The following is a 17,563-nucleotide window of genomic DNA, read 5'->3' on the forward strand; positions in this document are numbered from 1 at the left end:
AATTCGTAAAATTTGGCCTTAAAAAGCCATTCTGGCAACCATGTAAACAAGTATAGAAGTATTACAAAAAGGGCGCTTATACACTAAATAGATTATTAAACTGTCAAAATAGTTATTTAGAAAAAAAAAAAAATGAATATAGATATATCTCCGGAAATTTTGCTGACAAAATTAAAACTCTTTCCAAAATATTTCTTTTATTTTAATTATAGGAGAGTAACCTACCATAAAACTTTTTTATTGTAATTTTGTAATTACATAAGCGGCGTAGGTTTAAACTCTGATGGCGGCAAAAACTCAAGAGACAGGCTTCGAGGTTTGTATTTGTTTATTTATTCCCCCTTTTTTTTTTTTTTTAAATATTATGAATGTAATAATTGGCTACTGGCTTTCATGATTTTAAATGGGATTGTTGCATCATTGTTTACTGCCGCTACAAACTGATGTCAGTCTCATAAAACCATAGTAGGAACATACACCAATTATGATTAGTGGAAGAAAAGCTAGTATTAAAGATGGGGAGGGAGTGTCGGCACTTTAAATTGAGTGATCTCCCCGTGGTGTGTTCAAAAAATGTTTACCTTAATGCGTTGTCATAAAAACATGTTTTTCCGCTGTAAAAAAAAAAAAAAAAAAAAAAACTGTTCCATCAAATTAAGTGAATTTTTTTTTTCGGAGATCTTCTTCAGTTCAAAATGGATACGTACAATATAACTTTTTTTCGATGTTTTCATTTTTTAATGTTTCAATTTTTTAAACTGTACAAGTGCCACGTAAATTGATCAAGTAGTTTTATTTAAAAGAAAATCAACATTTACGATTTTACTACTAAACTGCAGGCTTATTTTTGATCTCTCAACTTCGATTTGAATTGTCACCCCTTTTTTATTTGATTGTATTTCATGATGGCCGACGGAAACACTACAACTCGTTTAGTCAATAAAATTTGATTTACTTGAATAAAAAAAAAACACTACTTGATCAAATTACGTAATTTTTGCAAAATTTCATCTTCGTATGTCCATCATACAGACTTTTCTGTATTTTAGTTTTCGGTACTTTGTACAGTTTAGTCAAGACATTAAAAAATGAAAATATCGAAAAAAGTTTAAATTGTATGTATGCGCTATAGAACGAAGTTCTCCGAAAAAACATTTCACTTAATTTCATCAAGTAGTTTTTTGTTTGTTTTTTTACAGCGGAAAAACACGTTTTTATGAGAGCGCGTTGAAGGCGGCCATCTTGGATTAATAAAAAAAAAAAAAAATTTGTTTGAATTTTAGAAATGACAAAGGGAGATAACTCCAGTTAAAGCGCTGACACCCCTCCCGGGCCTCCCCATCTCTAATACTAGCTTTTCTTCCTAAAAATCGAACATTTTGCTCGTTATCATAACAAATTGTTTTTTTCGCTGTAAAAAAAAAAAAAAAAAAAATTACTTGATGAAATTAAGTGAAATTTGTTTTTGGAGAACTTCGTCCCATAACGGATACATACAATTTCAACTTTTTTCGATATTTTCAGTTTTTAAAGTCTTGACTAAACTGTACAAGTACCTTCTTTACTTTTAATTCCCGCTATAAGTGCAACATTTCAAACAAGAAAAAATGTTGACATACGCCAGTTATGCTCAAATATCGCACAAATTAAACAAATTACTAGTAGAAAGCCATCAATGTGATATTTATTAGAAGAGTTTCTACCAGTATCTTTTATTTTTGAGTTTTGAGCATTTATCGAGACTTCCTAAATGTCAACATTTGCATAATTTGACTCGGATTCTCGGAAATTCCTGTCAAGTACGGATCGGACGAGACCGACAATCATCTGTTTAAACCGAGCGTTGTTCAAATATTGAAATGCTAAATCGACTTTTTATTTATTTTTTTTTTTGTTTTTGTTATGTAATGTTTTTAGTATTTTTTTCGGTGATGTTGGTGTGGGGGGGGTGATTATTTTTTTAATTCATTGGCTGGACCTTTGATTAGCCAATGAAAAAGCACTATTGAAATGAAAGCAGACGACTTTCAAATTGGAAGAAAGTGAATAAAAAGAAAAAGCTAATAAAGAAATTTAGTTTCAAACTCGCCAAAAAGATAATGGCAGGCACAGAAATAAATCTATGCATGTTAGAAAAAGAAATGAAAACACCCTTGCAGATAATCTCATATTGTTAGAAGAAAATGCTGTCAAAACAAATGAGGTGCAAGAATTGTAAACACAAATGCTTGCTAAAACAAAGATCATTTGTTAAGGATGTTTCTCCTGGAGATGCACAAATGAACAGTGCAGACAATGGGTCTTCTTGCGCACAGGACCGTTTTTTGCGCAATCCAAGTTGGAGATTCTCACAATAATAAAAAAAATCATTAAGTTTGTGAGTGTTCGGAATGATTACCTTGAAAAACATGCGATGGGAATGTTGTTGCAGAGCACACTTATATAGACTGGAAGAACTTTCTGAGAGAAATTTGCCAGGAGTATTTCCTGAGGAGTCCCCGGCAGATTGAAGGCCCAGGGCACACAGTTGAAATCGATGAGTCTCTCTTCAACCGAAGCGAACACAACGTAGGGAGAATCTTTAAACCACTGTGGGTCTTCAACGGCTATGACATCACTGACAAGGAGTGTTGTTTTGGTGACTGTACCAAATCGCAACGCTGAAACCCTCCTTCTAATAAAAAACAAGTATGTTCTGCCCAGGATAACAGTTGTATCCGACTTTACTGAACAAAAAATCTTGAAAAAGAAAACAAAAAAATTTGTACTTATACCAAACAATTTACAGTCAAAAAAGTAAACATTCATCTTTTCTTGAAGAAAAAAGAAGAAAAAAATTTTGTTGATAAATAATTTGCAAAAAAAAAATAAATAAAAATATTTTCAGTCACCTTAAAATAGGTTTTTATTTTTGATTATTCGTTTTTTTTTTTTTGTTTTTTTTTCTGGTTTGTTTGTTTGGAAATTGGTCTGCGTCTGTTACAACGCTTGCCTTAAACCAATGCTTGACGGGAATTCTCGAGAATCCTGGTCAAATTATGCAAGAGTACCTAAACCCACCCAATATGTGTTACTGCGACATATATTGGGTAGGTTTCTAACAGTATTTTGTTTTATTTTTAAGTAATTTTCAAGACTTCATATATTCAGGTGTCAATTTGCGGCCATTTTTCTTGTTCTCACGTAACACTCAACAATATATGTTTTTCGAACCGAATAAATGTTTTAAAGTGAGTAAAAACACTAAAAACTTTTCCGATAGGTAGAAGAGTAACTTCTCTTGCTTTCGATAACATTTATTTGTTATATTTGAATTTTTGACCAGTTTTTCGAATCTCGGTGGATTGTAAAACCTACCCTTTTTTCTTGTTTATAGTGAATCCCTAGTAGGTTAAGCTTTTGAAGCAACAACTAAGAGTAACGTTGCAACAGGTTGCCTTGTTGCGACTTTGATCTTCTTCTAAGGTCTCGTATCAGACTAATATGCATTGAACCCCTCGAGACAGTTGCCTGAATGTCCCCTTCCCCACCCCCCATGCAGCATACACTTGCTTTAAAAAGGAAAAAAAAAATGGAGAGGAAGTGAGGGCACATGAAGTGAAATCACTTGTTAATCATGCATGACAAAATCCCAACTTTTTATATGCGATCATCAACAACTTTAGCATTAAATTCAAGGGAGATAATTCATATTAATTTGATTCTTACGTTTCTGAATTTTGGAGATGAGGATTGGTTATTTGTATTATTTGAATTCTTTAAACTACTGTTCTCATCTTGATTGTCATTTTCACAACATTTCAGTTGATGTAACCTCCAACCTTCATCAGGTGTATATTGTCGGGTCTGCAAGGACCCATGGTGCAGTAGTTAGAGTACTTGGAAAAATCAATTGTAAAAGTGATATTCTCATGAAGGTTGAAGGTTCAATTCTCAGAGTGGGCGATTGAAAAATACAATTGTGAATTATTTAGGATCTCTATCCAGTCATGGCTGATGGAACGAGAGCATGCTACCTCCTTGAAGTAAATAAAGAGCTCTATTTTTATTTTTTTTACAAGGTGGTCACCACTTATCAAGGCCCGGAAGCCACTCAGGGATAAGGGTTATTGTAAGTACAGTACGTTAGTGTGGATATTTAAAGTGTCTACTTAAAGGGGCAGTTCATCAAGAATTTGTTTACGTTGGACTTGAAGACATCCAAGTTGTAGTCAGGAGGGAAGCAGGCAGACGGAACAGAGTTCCACATGCGTGCAGTTCTAAGAAAGAAGCTTTGTCCATGGAATCTACGTTTTGATTTAGGCATAGATAAAGAGTGGGGAAAGTTTTTGGCAGTGGATTCAGCTAGACGGTTGTTTTTTGTAAAAGATTGGTGAGGGGGGGGGGCAGAGATTGGAGTTCAGACGAGCACCTGCCATGGAAATAACGATGAAACAAAGATAGGCTTGCAACGTCTCTTCTGTGGAAGAGAGGTTGCAGGGAAGAGAAAAGGGTAATTCAAAAAGGGCTATTCAAATTTCCAAGTTTGACAAGATACACTTGGAGAAGGTCGGAGGTTATATCAACCGAAACGTTGTGAAAATGACATTCAAGATGAGAACAATAGTGCAAAGAATCCACCAAATGATACAAATTTAGTTCTTCTTCGTTATTGTAACGAAATTCGAAAATTGAAATATTGAATTTCAACCATTGGTATCTACTGGATTGTCATGTCACAGTAATGAAAATATCAACAAAAAAAAATACGAAAGACGATAGTGGCCAGATACTGCAAACTGCTCCTGTATCAACCAAACAACATACTTGGGATTGGAAGTTAGTAATAAAAGAGGCACAGTTGTTCTATATATCCCATGAGGAATGGCTCGTGCATGACTCCCCAGGCCTTAGCTACTCTGGTCTGAAAACAAACAGGGCATTTTGCATCTGACTGTGATAAAAACAGTCCTGGCCTGTTTGAGTCTCACCAGTGGTGCGGAGATGGCAAATAACTTTTGTAGCAACGTCTGGGCTATTGTAGCCTCCCCATGCTGAATTTTCTCACCTCTTTGGTAAGTTGCTTGATAGCGTTTAGCCAAAAAGATGACCTCTTGAGTTGTGTCCCTAGACACAGCACAGAATGACTGAAGGATAGATACAGTGCAGGACCCTTTGTAAGCTTTATCATTTTATCCGCTGCCAACACTACTACGTCAACAGTTTTTTTGTTTTTTTTTCATCATGGGTGCCAGAATTGCATTTATTTGAAAAAAAAGAAGTTGTTTTATAAAAGCACTGTCAGCTGGGACATCTTCTGCCAGCTCTCTCATTCTACAGAGCAATTCAAATGGGTATACAGTCCCCCATAAGCGTTTTTCCACTGATATCAATGTTCGGAGCAGAACCTCTCGCTTGATGATGTGCCATAAGTTGAATTAATGGGAGCATCTGTTATCAAAGATTTGGTAACTGGCGTCAATGATGCAGGGATTGCACTAAATAACATTTGCAATTGTCGTTCCATAACATTATTTGCTGCAAAATACAACTCTAGTTAGGCAAACCAAACTCAAACGTTGCTGGCAAAAGCAGGTAATGTACTAGCCACCCATAAACATGCATTTGTGGGAAACAGACTCAAAAATCAAATATCAGAAAACGGAAAGGCATTGCTAAGGAAACACAAGAAATAAACAAACGAGAAACTGTATGTTTTTTTTTTTATGAAATGAAAATAAGAAATAAAAAGTAGTAAATATATTTTTAAGATGGTGGCCATCTTGGTAGGCACAAGTGAGTGCTCGTGCTGATAAACGCAACTCCAGGAAACTATGCGCAAGCACCAAAATGGCCACCAGCCATAACATAAGAAATGACGTTGCTTAATATCTGGAAAACTACTTATTTGAGGAAAATTTGAATGCGATATTCGTTTTCAGCATACTCGAACACCTATAAAAGTCATCATTTTAAAGGAAAATGTTACGGTGGAAACCAGGTAAATATTTACCGGATTTAGTTTTAATAAGTTTAGCCACATTAATCCATCACTTATATATATTTTGGGTTCTTGTCCAAAATTCCTCTTAAAAATTCCTAAAAAAAAAAACAAATCAAGAATGAAGACAAAATCTGTATGATGAAACCTGAAACCCATGATGAAACAAAAAGAACATATTCCAAAATTGCTCAAATAGTTTGAGTTAATAATAAACGTATTGGCACGTATAAACATTGTTTCAGATTTGAATTATATTATAGAAATTAGAAAGCCAAATAACAGTGGGTGTTGGTGGTGTGTTTTTATTTCCAAAATAACTTTATTTTAAAGAACAAACAAGTTTTCAACTTTCAAAAGTTTTCATCAAGTTCTGACTTTTTTTTTTTTTTTTTTGTAAATAAGTTAAAATCTTGTTTGTTCTTTAAGATAAATAAATAATTTATTTTGGAGACAAAAAAAACACACATTATTTGGCTTACTAATTTCTTTAATATAATTCAGATACAAAATAAAATGAAAAACAGAGTTCTTCTTATAAATAACCATGATTGGTTATAGGATTGTGTCAGAGTGAAGAAAGGAATTAAGAAAGTTTGTGGTTGCCAAAAGTTCTTGAACAATATGTCTTCAGTGAAAATATCTCTTACATTAATTTATTATGAACCATTTAAGAAATATTTGTGCAAGTTAGACTTTAAATACTGTTTTTTTGTCCGTACTATATACAATACCAGGCTCAACATTGCTTAACTTCAGTGATCTAATGGGAACCAGTGTGTCAACATGATTATGCTGTATATTATAACTAGCCCGGCGTTGCCCAGGTGTGTCAAGGTGTATGTTGAGCAACCAACGCTCTAAAAAAAAAATGAATTCAAACAACTCAAAATAGTAGCAAGTACCCGTGCGAGCGCAAAAAAATAAGAAAAAAAATTAGGAGTAGGCTCGAACCTGTAACGTGCATCAGGAAGAGGAAGTGAAAAAAAAAACAATCTTATCGATGCGCCAACCACAATTGTGACATCACAGACGTTCGAAATAATGTCTTATGCGGCGTGAATGACTTGCAAAAATGTCTACGAAAAAAAGTGACTTCTCTTTGCAGATAACGATACAATTTTTCGATATTTGTCATCCAAGACATCGATCTTTGAAACAATATCAATTTTGTCATGTTCTGACGCGTCTGTCAGAAGTTTTTGCAAGACATATAAATACACACACACACACATTTTGCCTTTTATATATTAGACTAGCGGGGGTACCCAGCGTTGCCCCTGGTAGATCAAAACAATCCTATTTAAAAGAAAAAAAAAATATATGTTGGCCGAGTGTTTGGAGGTGTAAAAGAAGAAAAAAGTTTTAGGAGGAAGATAGGCACAAACCATTTTGGCCACGAGGGGAGAAGAAGTGAAAGCTGTCTAAATTTAAGGTTCAGAAAGTGAAATTGACAGGTGCAAGAAAGTTAAGTCGCGTAATGTTTGACCTTATTAAGGTCAACGCGATTTGCGCTGCAAGCCAGTTTCTGTTTCCCCCGTTCCATCATTCGCTTTTTTTATACTGAAAAGCATAACGAAGGCGCGGCGATCAGAAAAAATCTTGGAAATAGCGCGTAAAAGTTGGGCAAATTAAAAACAGATGCGACCCCCCCCCCCCATGTCATAACTCGTAGATATTATGATTATATAAAAAGTTTTAAGAAGGAGTGAGCTAACCGAGAAGCCAGCAAAAAAATATACATACATGCAGAAAAAATGCACACACACACACACACACATGCACACTAACATACATTTTGCCCTTTATATATATAGACTAGCGGGGATGCCCGGCATTGCCCCAGGTGTTTGGAGGTGTAAAAGAAAAAAAATGTTTTGGTAGACAGGTAGGCTCGAACCTGAAGGCTTGAGGCGAATAGCCTGATAACTTACCGCAACGCTACGAGGGCAGAGAGGTAGTTGAAATTAAACGATTAAAAAGTTAAGTGATAGGTGCGTAAATTTAATGAGATCGAACATAGGAGAATGAAATCACGCACTTAACTATGGCTGCAAGCCAGTTTCTGCATATTTGTTTGTTTCTTCAAGATATTTGGGGGGAAAAGGGGAGTATCCAAATGAATAGGAATTTTCTGATATGACGGGTTTGACCACATTGATCAAAGCTCATAGCTTTCTAGACGTCCCTGGCACGGGTGCAGGGGAGAGTTGTTTGCTACGGATCAGTTTCGCTTATTTAAGGAAAAGCTAAACAAATACGCAGAGAGTAAAAAATATTGTGAAATTAGCATGTAAAAGTAGTCCAAATAAAAGGTACACACAACTTTGTTTCATGAATCGTAGATATTATAATCTAGCGAGTATATAAAAAGTTTGAAGAAACAGCGACAACCCCCCCCCCCCCCCAAGCCTTTGCCGGACATGCACAAAATGTGCACACACTAACACACATTTTGCCTTTTATATATATAGATGAGTGACTCTTTGGTAATACTGAGTTCTGTATGTGCTGTGAAACCCAAAGAGAGGTGGACATAAAATAATACAGCATCTCCACGACCCCAACAGATTAATGGATTCATCCATCATCCATTAGCCATTCATATACAGAATTAAAAAATATGTTGTATCATTGATTTAAATAATGGTTGGCTGTTTTGATAGTAATCTACGACATAATCATGTTGACACATCAGTTCCCGTTAGATCAGCAAAGTTAAGCAGCCTTGAGTCTGGTCAGTACTAAAATGGGTGACCATTTCAGAATTTTAAGTGCTTTATGTGCTCTCTGCTTATCTCGGCATTGTTTCTAGTCGTCCTGGATTCCTCCTTACCACTGGACTCAAGCAGTGCTGATTAAGAGGAGGTGTGGTTGGCATTTGTGCAATCCTTGCTTCACAAGTTCACATGCAGCTAACCTTACAGGGAGTATCCATTGTCTTTCAAGACTGAACGGAGGCATTGTAATATAAGAATGATAAACAAAAAAAAAAAGCTTTTGCGTTTATTTGTATAGTTGACCAGAGTATTTTCATTATTTTTTTATTTTATTTTATTTTTTATTTTTATATTTTTTATTTTGTTGTTATTTTATTTTATATTTTCATTATTTTATTTCTATTTTATTTTATTTTCTATTATATTTTTATTTTATTATTATTTTATTTTATTTTTTATTATATTTTTATTTTATTTTTATTTTATTTCTTGTTATTTTATTTTGATTTTGTTTTATTTTATTTTTATTTTTACTTATTTCCTTTTTTATTCATGTTTTTTCTTCCAGCTTTTAGCTCGTCTTGGCTCAAGAGTACCCCTATTAGGAATTGCTCCTCATCTGTTTGGAGATGGACCACACCCTGGAGAGATGTACGAATTTTTTGGCGAAGACGGAAGTGGGAAGACAGAGATGCTTTTAAATCTGACTGCTTCTTGCATTTTACCTAAGACTTGGAAAGGTATCCCCATAAAAGGGGCTGAAGCAGTGGTCATTTTCATTTCTACTGACTATAAATTTTCAATTCTGCGCCTAGTTTTCATGATGGAACAGAGAATCAGAAAGCTACTCTCAGAAACGAATCGGAATGGTAAAAGTTCCAACCAAGAAGGGACTTCCGCTTCTACAGCTGCTTCGTCTGACAAAGAAGAGAGTTTGGTTAATGGCGACCACTTAGAGACTGACGTGGAAATGCTCGTGCAAGAATGTCTGCAGCGTCTACAGGTTGTTTACTGCAATAGCGGGCAACAGCTATTTGTCACGCTACGCTATCTAGAAAACCAGTTTGTTACCGATCCAGCTTTTTCTCTGCTGATTATCGACTCTATATCAACGTTCTTTTGGATCGATAAATTCATTAGTAATGAGATCATAAACCAACAAGGCGCGAATATCCGTCGAGTGACGGAAATCTTGAAAAAGTTTGTCCAGAATTTCAGCATCGTCACCATTGCCACCAAATCTGGAATCTTTAAACCAAAGTTAACATCCACGGAAACGGAGGGCCATATGTTCGGTTCGGTGCCACCTACAAACAAAAAGCCACACTTTCAATATCTTGATAACGTTTGGGAAAATTTCATTACAAAGCGATTCATATTTTTGAAAGGTAGTGCCTCGCCAACGTTACTGTCATCTCCAAAATTTACGATCCAGCAGCCACAGGGTAAATCAGTCGATTTTATAATTACAGAAAATGGGGTAGAATTTTTATAAAGCATCATTATATGCTACCAGAGTAGGAAAGTGGTCCGAAATAAAAATGGATTCTGACAAAAATTTCTGACTACTATTATGTACAATCATATATTTATTTATTCGTTAATAAAGAAGATTTCTTCAAGTATTGCTTGAATTTCTAATCATCAAGTCGAAGGATTTCTATAAAGAAGTCATCTGAAAAAAAGAAGCTGACTTTCGGAGTTTGTTTTGGAATTTTGACATGAGAATTAATACTTTGGATTATTTGGACTGTTCTCATTTTCTATGTTATTCTCAGAATATTTCAGTCAATGTAATCTCCGACCTTTTTCAGGTGAGTCTTGTCAAACTCTGGAATCTGTATAGAATTTCAAACGGAATCCTTTTTTTTAACTCTTAGAAGTAGATTGTTTGCTTTCCATCAGCCATGACAATTATATTTTTAGTATCTCCTGAACAATTCAACCTCTAGAAGACTGTCAGTTAGAACGGATTATCACTTAGCACCTTTATCCATTGTGAACCCTTTGTGCATGTAAGTAAAGGGTTTAGTTTTAAATTTTGTACAGTTTCCATAGTTTTATAAGACATACTTGAAAGCAGATCAGAGGTTACATTGAAATGTTGTGAGGATAATATCTAAAATGAGAAGAGTAATATGAATAAAAATCCAAATGATAAAAATTCAAAGTTTGTTAAAAAAAAAAAAAAAAAAAAAATATGACATCAATTTCTCAATGAAATCCAAAATGCAGTTTTCTGTCTTTACTTCGACGATTTCCATTTATTTCACTGTTTTGTTGTTTCGTACCGTTGTTAAGATTTGTTAAGCACCAACACTTGGAAAAATCTGGAAGTTGACGTCATGTTCCAAGCAAAACCGAGCGGACGCTAAGATACGTCTCGTATAAAATCTGCACAAATACCAAATAATTAATTCTGCAAAATTTTCCATTAACAACTACCCACCTCAAAGATATTATACTGAAAAAAAAAACTGGTTTAAGTTTGTTTTTAAAAGTAAAAAACTGATCCCTTCCAAGATTGTCGATTCCCTTACCTCAGATATTGGGAGTCACCTAAAAAAAAAAAAATCCAAATCCCACCTCTACAGTAAGTTTTTAAAAAAAAAAAAAAAAAACGAATTCTACCGACTCTTCATCTTTGAAAAAAGTCTGACCTTCAATTATTTTATTCTTTTTCTTTCTTTTTTTTTAACCAACTCCGATAAAAATTGCTGACTTCCCAACTCCAACACTTCCATCTTTGCTTTCTATGAAAGTTTAGTATCCCGTAGATTCTTGGCAGTTCAGTGAGATTTATAATGGAAAAAGGAGTAGAATTTTTACACTGCATCAATATAAGTCACTTATAAAAGTCTTGTATGTGGTTATGTCAGTTTAGATTAATTGAATTCATAATTATAAAATGTGATCAGAGAATTCTTAGAATGCTCAAATATGAGTCATTTAATAAGTTAAATATCCGATAATGATTTTAAGTATTGTGATTTGTGCTTGTTCCAAAATAGTTTGTCCATTCGCATTTTTATCAATACCAACATCTTAGATTTTTTTTTTTTAATTTTGCACCAACATTAGTCATGGTGGAAGTAAATTTTTGCCGGAATGAATTTTTCGTTATAGCTCTAGTTGCCCACCTAGGAGGCATTATACGATTAAAATTAGTAAATCACTCACATTCGTACATTCGTTTGTTCAAACTTTTCTCAATCACGCCTTGGATTTTTTAAAGATTTACACATTAACATTAATCATGGTGTTTAGTGGTCCTATATCACCCCAATCCTCCTTTTAGGGGTATAAATAATATCAGATTTTGATACGATTTGGAATTTACGACTTTTTGAACTTGGTGACTTCAAAGAACCTTTTTTTAAATTATTAGTTCCAAGCTTTGTGGAGAAGTATTGAAGGGTGAAAAGATATAATCAACAAAGAGAAATAACTGTCTTTTTAAAAAACAGTTGTCTCCCTTAGACAGTTTTCGTATTTCAGTGGCAGACGACATCAATCTCTCAATGAAATCCAAAATACAGTTCAATTGTAAGAAATGGATTTGGAAGAAACCACTTTCTGACATACTATCAAAAGACAGCGGCAAGTAATCAAACTTAATTAGTAGTGATAATAATAGTAATAATCTAATATATAAACCTCACTATGTCTGTATGTGTGTGTCTCTCTCCATTTTTTCAAATTGTATCTCCTCCCAAATGGATGGTAGCTGGATGGAGTGCAGTAGTTCAAAAGATTGCATTTTTTGGTTCAGAATTTTATTAGAGATATTTACTCAGTTAAAATAATTGCTAAGGGGTTCAAACTTGAAAGAAATGACAATTTTGCGAGCGTAGCGCAATGGGGTCATTCTGCGCATGCGTACGTCCTGTAACACAGACATCTATCTATTTAGTTAATTTATAACGGTTTTAAAGCGGTTGTCCCTTTGGTGCAGTGGATAGTGTGGCCAACTACTAACACCAGTGTTGCAGTTTCAATCTCCGCCATTTTTTTCCCCCTTTTTATTTATTTTTTTTCCATTCCAATATTCTTAACTTTAAAATGTTTTTATAAAATAATTTTACAAGAATACTTTCATAAAAAAAATACAGAAGAATGTTTTTGATGTACGTATGTATATATATATATATATATTGTCTTTATAGATTTTCATCTTTGTAGGAGTAGTTTATAAGAATAATTTGTTAATAAATACAATTTACATAGAAATTTGTGGATGTTTAGGAAACTGACCTCCCCACCTCTAAATTCCACAATGTACACATTTTTTTCTTTTTACAATTCCTGCGTTGCAATTACAATAACTGTTGGTGACACTCTATATTTCAACGTACCTCATCAAATAAATAAATAAATAAATACATAAAATAATAATAATAATTCAGAAAAAAGCTATATGATCTACATACCCAACACAACAAAAACGGCACATTCCAAAAATTACGTAACTTTGAGCATGTAGGTAATTTTTCTTTCCTGTAAATCATTAGCTTTTTCCCGATTTTTAGTAATTTTCATAGATTAAAGTATGAATTAAGCTTTTTTTGATTTTAACATTACATTTTTACAATTCCTGCGTTGGAATTAGAATGTTTGTTGTGAAAATCCAAAGTTCCACGTATTTCACAATAAAATGAAAAGAAATAATTTAGAAAAATCTTTACGATGTACAATGTACATACCTGACACAGAACTCAGACGTCATATTCCAAAAAGTCACGTAATTTGATGAAGTGGTTACTTTATTTATTTATCTATCTATTTATATCCAGAAGATCATTTTCTTTCTTTGACAATTTTTTGTGATTTCTATAGTAACTCATGATTAGAATATGAGTTAAGCTGATATTTGGCACTTCTATTTCTGTCATTTTATTTACAAAAAATAAATGGGAGATAACTCAGTTCGTAGGGCTACAAAATCATGTTGGTCTTTGAAAGTTTTCAACTATTTAGCTGACTCCCATTACTATGATCATCTCGATATTCAAATTGGTGGCATGATAAAAATTTGTCCAATGTGCCAGGCTAAAAAATGGCCAACTGAGACTCCGGGCATATGTTGTTGTAATGGCAAGGTTCAGCTTCCTCCTTTCATGGATATCTCACAACCATTGAGGCAGCTGCTTACTGGATCTAATGCTGAATCAAGAAGTTTCCTCAAAGAAATTCAACACTATAATTCTGCCTTCCAAATGGGTCGAGTTACAAACATGATGGTGGATTAATGTTCAGGGGCAAGTATACCACTTGATTGGACCATTGCACCCCCTCTCCCCCGTAACAATCAAGAACCCACATACCGCCAAGTCTACTTCATGTCTGATTACCATCAACAGGCCGCAAGACGTAGCTCAATTGCATTTCCTAGCGGAAACGATTCCCTTGATGCAAACAGAAAATTGAGCCTTCTTCTAGATCTGCAGAATATTTTTCATGAACGTAACAGTTATGTGCAAAGTTTCAAGTACACACTTGAATCTGCTCCAGTCGATAACTTCTCAATAGTAATCGATGCTGATAGATGATTAACTAGTGAACACGCTGGTCAATATAATTCACCCACTATAAACGAAGTTGCAATTCTTTTATCCGGTGACCAAAGCACAAAACGTGACATTGTTGTCAAGAGTCGGGACAGCGGATTTCAAAGAATCTGCGAAACACACAGATCGTATGATGCACTCCAATATCCATTACTTTTTGTTTACGGAGAGGATGGAAACCATTTGAATATACCTCAGATTGGTTCTTCTAATTTCAACAATTCTACGTCCAAGGTAGTGTCTTGTAAAAATTTAACGTCATCATTTTACTTAAAGAAAAATCAAATCAATCAATCATCTTTTATGAAGGAAATTTGCCAAGTTGTTCCTTCTATTCATCATCCCACAATGAAATCATTGTGATTAACACGGACCACTGAATAGTTTGCTCTTTTGTTGGTTGCATAATTATTACTGCTTCGTTTTCCAATGAAAAAAAAAAATTTTTGATTAAAAAGGCCAATCTCTCCTAAATTTTGCCTCCATCAGTGTCAACATTACAAAAAGGATTGTCTATACTTATGTTTTCGAATTATCCAATTAATCTTCCAAATGTAAAAATTCTGACCCATCTGGTTCTATGTTTTCCAATTCCAATCATGTGCCAAATAGTTTCCAGTCGTTTGTGCTGAGAATAAAACTGTTTTTTCTATATCTTTTCTATACAACCAGCTTTGAAAGGTATGAACTTATGAGAGACTTAAACTGTATATTCAGAATACCAACATGAAGTAATGAATTCCCACTTCTCAAGTCACACCCACTAAAACATGAGTAGGACCAAACAATTGGTGGAATGAAAAGGTTAACGAAAATTAAAGTTTGGGGAAAATATGTTCAAAGTATCAAAATTTAATCAAGTAAACATAAGTGGTCAATCGATTTGTCATATCGAGCATGCTAAAATTAAAAGATGCACATAAGGTTATGCCGGGCTGAACTGCTAGTAATAACAATAATAACAGTAATAATAACAATAATGGTAATAACAACAAAAATAATAATAATAATAATAGTAGTAATAATAACAAAAAAATCTCAAAATAATATGTCAGATTTTGATACAATTTGGAATTTACGATTTTTGGTCATGGTGAGTTAAGAGAACTACTTTTTTAAACAAATTACTTCCACCCTTGATGAAGAGGAGTTGAAGGGTCAAAAGACACCTAAGAGCCCCCTTTTGGGGATCAACACAAGGCACCGCCATATTTTCCTGAAATCTAGTACTTCTCACTTTTCAAAATCACCACGTAAAAAAATAACACCTTTGTTCCAATGATACATCGTTTCCTCCTCAGTGACAGAGTATGACAGTCACATCCACGAAAGACCCCCTGGAAATTGCAATTCACTTTTGCATTCAAAAGAATGTTTAGAATTTTTGCATTAAGTGTAATGTGCTTTCTTTATATGCCATGTATGCTTTCGATACATATCACTGTTATCCATATTACTTCTTAACACATGGTGTATCACCACCAGAAAAAGGAGTGAAAAAGGTGTTGCAAACAATGCTGCTGCTTCTACTTCTGTCCTGCACATGTCTTCACCTAACTTTACCAAATCAGTCACTGCTTCTCTTCCGAGACTACTTAACACGGATGAAAATGTTTGCTTCTCCAGGGTTTGTACAGACTTGAAAAGTCCTTGACTTTTGCTTGAAAAGGCCTTATTTCTATTATTACCTTGAAAAATCCTTGAAAATATGAAAAATGTCTTCAAAATTTCTTGAAAAGGCCTTGAAAATTATATTCTTTATGTCCAGTAGAAATTGGTGGTGGTGGTGGTACTTACTTAAGCCCCTAGTGGAGCATAGACCATCCACAACTGCCCGCCAATGTCCACGGTCCTGGGCGATTTGCTCCAACTCCCTTCCGGAGTAGCCGGTTAGCTTAGCATCTGCCTCCAGGTTTCTTCTCTGGGTGTTTTTTGGTCAGCCTCTTTTCCTGAGGGTTCCAGGTCAGGGCCTGGCGTGTGATATTCATTTGTTGTTTCCTCAGGGTATGTCCGATCTATTGCCATCTCCTTCTTCTGATCTCTTCTTCTGCTGGTACTTGGTTAGTTCTCTCCCAGAGATCTGCATTACTGATGGTAATTGGCTAGTGGTGGTGGTGGTTTTTGTTGTTGTTTATGGAGAAAAAAGTACATCAGGCCATCACACAGTGTCAATTTTCTAACAACAATGCTTGATACACTGCAAATAATGTCATCACCCACAGTGTCAAATTCTGCCGCACACCCTTAGATGCCAACATTCCCTATATTTTGCTGTACAGCAAGTATTCAGAATGTGTTGCCCCACCCGTAACATTACCACAGGGCGTGTCCTCTACCACTCATCTTCAAACGCAAAAATCTGATACCTCTGCTCGGGTACCTCCAACACTAACATGTCTTCCAACTATTTCCTGTTCACCACAAGACATATCTTCTATGCATTTTCAAAGTGTTATCCCACTTTTGCCCGCTTCAGATGTACACTTGGTATCGACTCCAGTTCGTCAACAAATACACAGTCTGTATCACAATTTGAATTCAGCAGCTGAAAGATTTCCCAGTGACAATCGTGACGCAAATGCTATGCACACAAGTCTACTTTGTGAACTTTCCATTCAACCTGGAAAGATCGCCCAAGCCAAACTTCTTTCAGATAACATTTCCAAAGGCAAAAGATGTACACGCGCAGTATCTTGCTCATATATAAACGCAAAATGGATGATGATTGCCCGCAAACGTGCCTCTTTAGCAAACATTGAAAGTCAATTAAAGGTAGAGAGACAAAGACAACTTCGTAAGAGAAAACTTAAGTCGGAGGAGGAAACGAATGACACTGGGGGAAAAGACAGCTCATTCTGAAATTGATAAAACCAGAAAAAGGTCAGATAAGGAAACGAATGACAGAGAAAGGAAAGAACACAGAATTCTCGGTTGTGGCGCACAAGTCATTTTTTATTTTTTTTTACTTCTTTAAATCATTACTATATATTGGGTCCAATATAATATAATAATAAATACGAAATCTGCATTAATCAAAATATCATATTTTAGCATATTTTACGACTGGGTAATGCCGGGCAGCCTGCTAGTATATATATCATCATCATCGGCGGTCACTCGTGTCCGAGTAAGACTGTCCTCCGTTGTGGCTTCTGTCAGTCCTCAGGTGAGCATAGAGCCCAATCCTAGACCCAATTTGTCTTGTGCAATTTGGGCAGATAAAGGTAGTGGTGGTGGGGTGAGGTGGGGTGTGTCTGGTTAATAATCTGTCCTTTCTGTGCTTGCGTTTATCCTCA

The 17,563-nt window shown here is 34.9% G+C and overlaps 1 protein-coding gene across 1 annotated transcript; it reads left to right on the top strand.

The window, feature by feature from the left end:
• Positions 1-165: 165 nt before the first annotated feature.
• On the top strand, positions 166-10,325 carry LOC145248205 (DNA repair protein XRCC2-like). The gene is made up of 2 exons (XM_080110067.1): positions 166-316; positions 9,269-10,325. Exons 1-2 carry the CDS (start codon positions 284-286, stop codon positions 10,193-10,195), a joined length of 960 nt encoding a protein of 319 aa, XP_079966193.1. The 5' UTR covers positions 166-283; the 3' UTR covers positions 10,196-10,325.
• The last annotated feature ends 7,238 nt before the right edge of the window (positions 10,326-17,563 follow it).

This window comes from Euprymna scolopes, chromosome 26 (genome assembly GCF_053919585.1).
Source record: "Euprymna scolopes isolate OS-2025 chromosome 26, ASM5391958v1, whole genome shotgun sequence".
Taxonomy (NCBI): Eukaryota; Metazoa; Mollusca; class Cephalopoda; order Sepiida; family Sepiolidae; genus Euprymna; species Euprymna scolopes.

Excerpts from the sequence above, each read along its gene's own strand:
- LOC145248205 (XM_080110067.1), top strand. The coding sequence starts at position 284 with ATGGCGGCAAAAACTCAAGAGACAGGCTTCGAG. Across the intron at positions 317-9,268 it reads CTCAAGAGACAGGCTTCGAG|CTTTTAGCTCGTCTTGGCTC; the intron begins GTTTGTATTTGT and ends TTTTTCTTCCAG.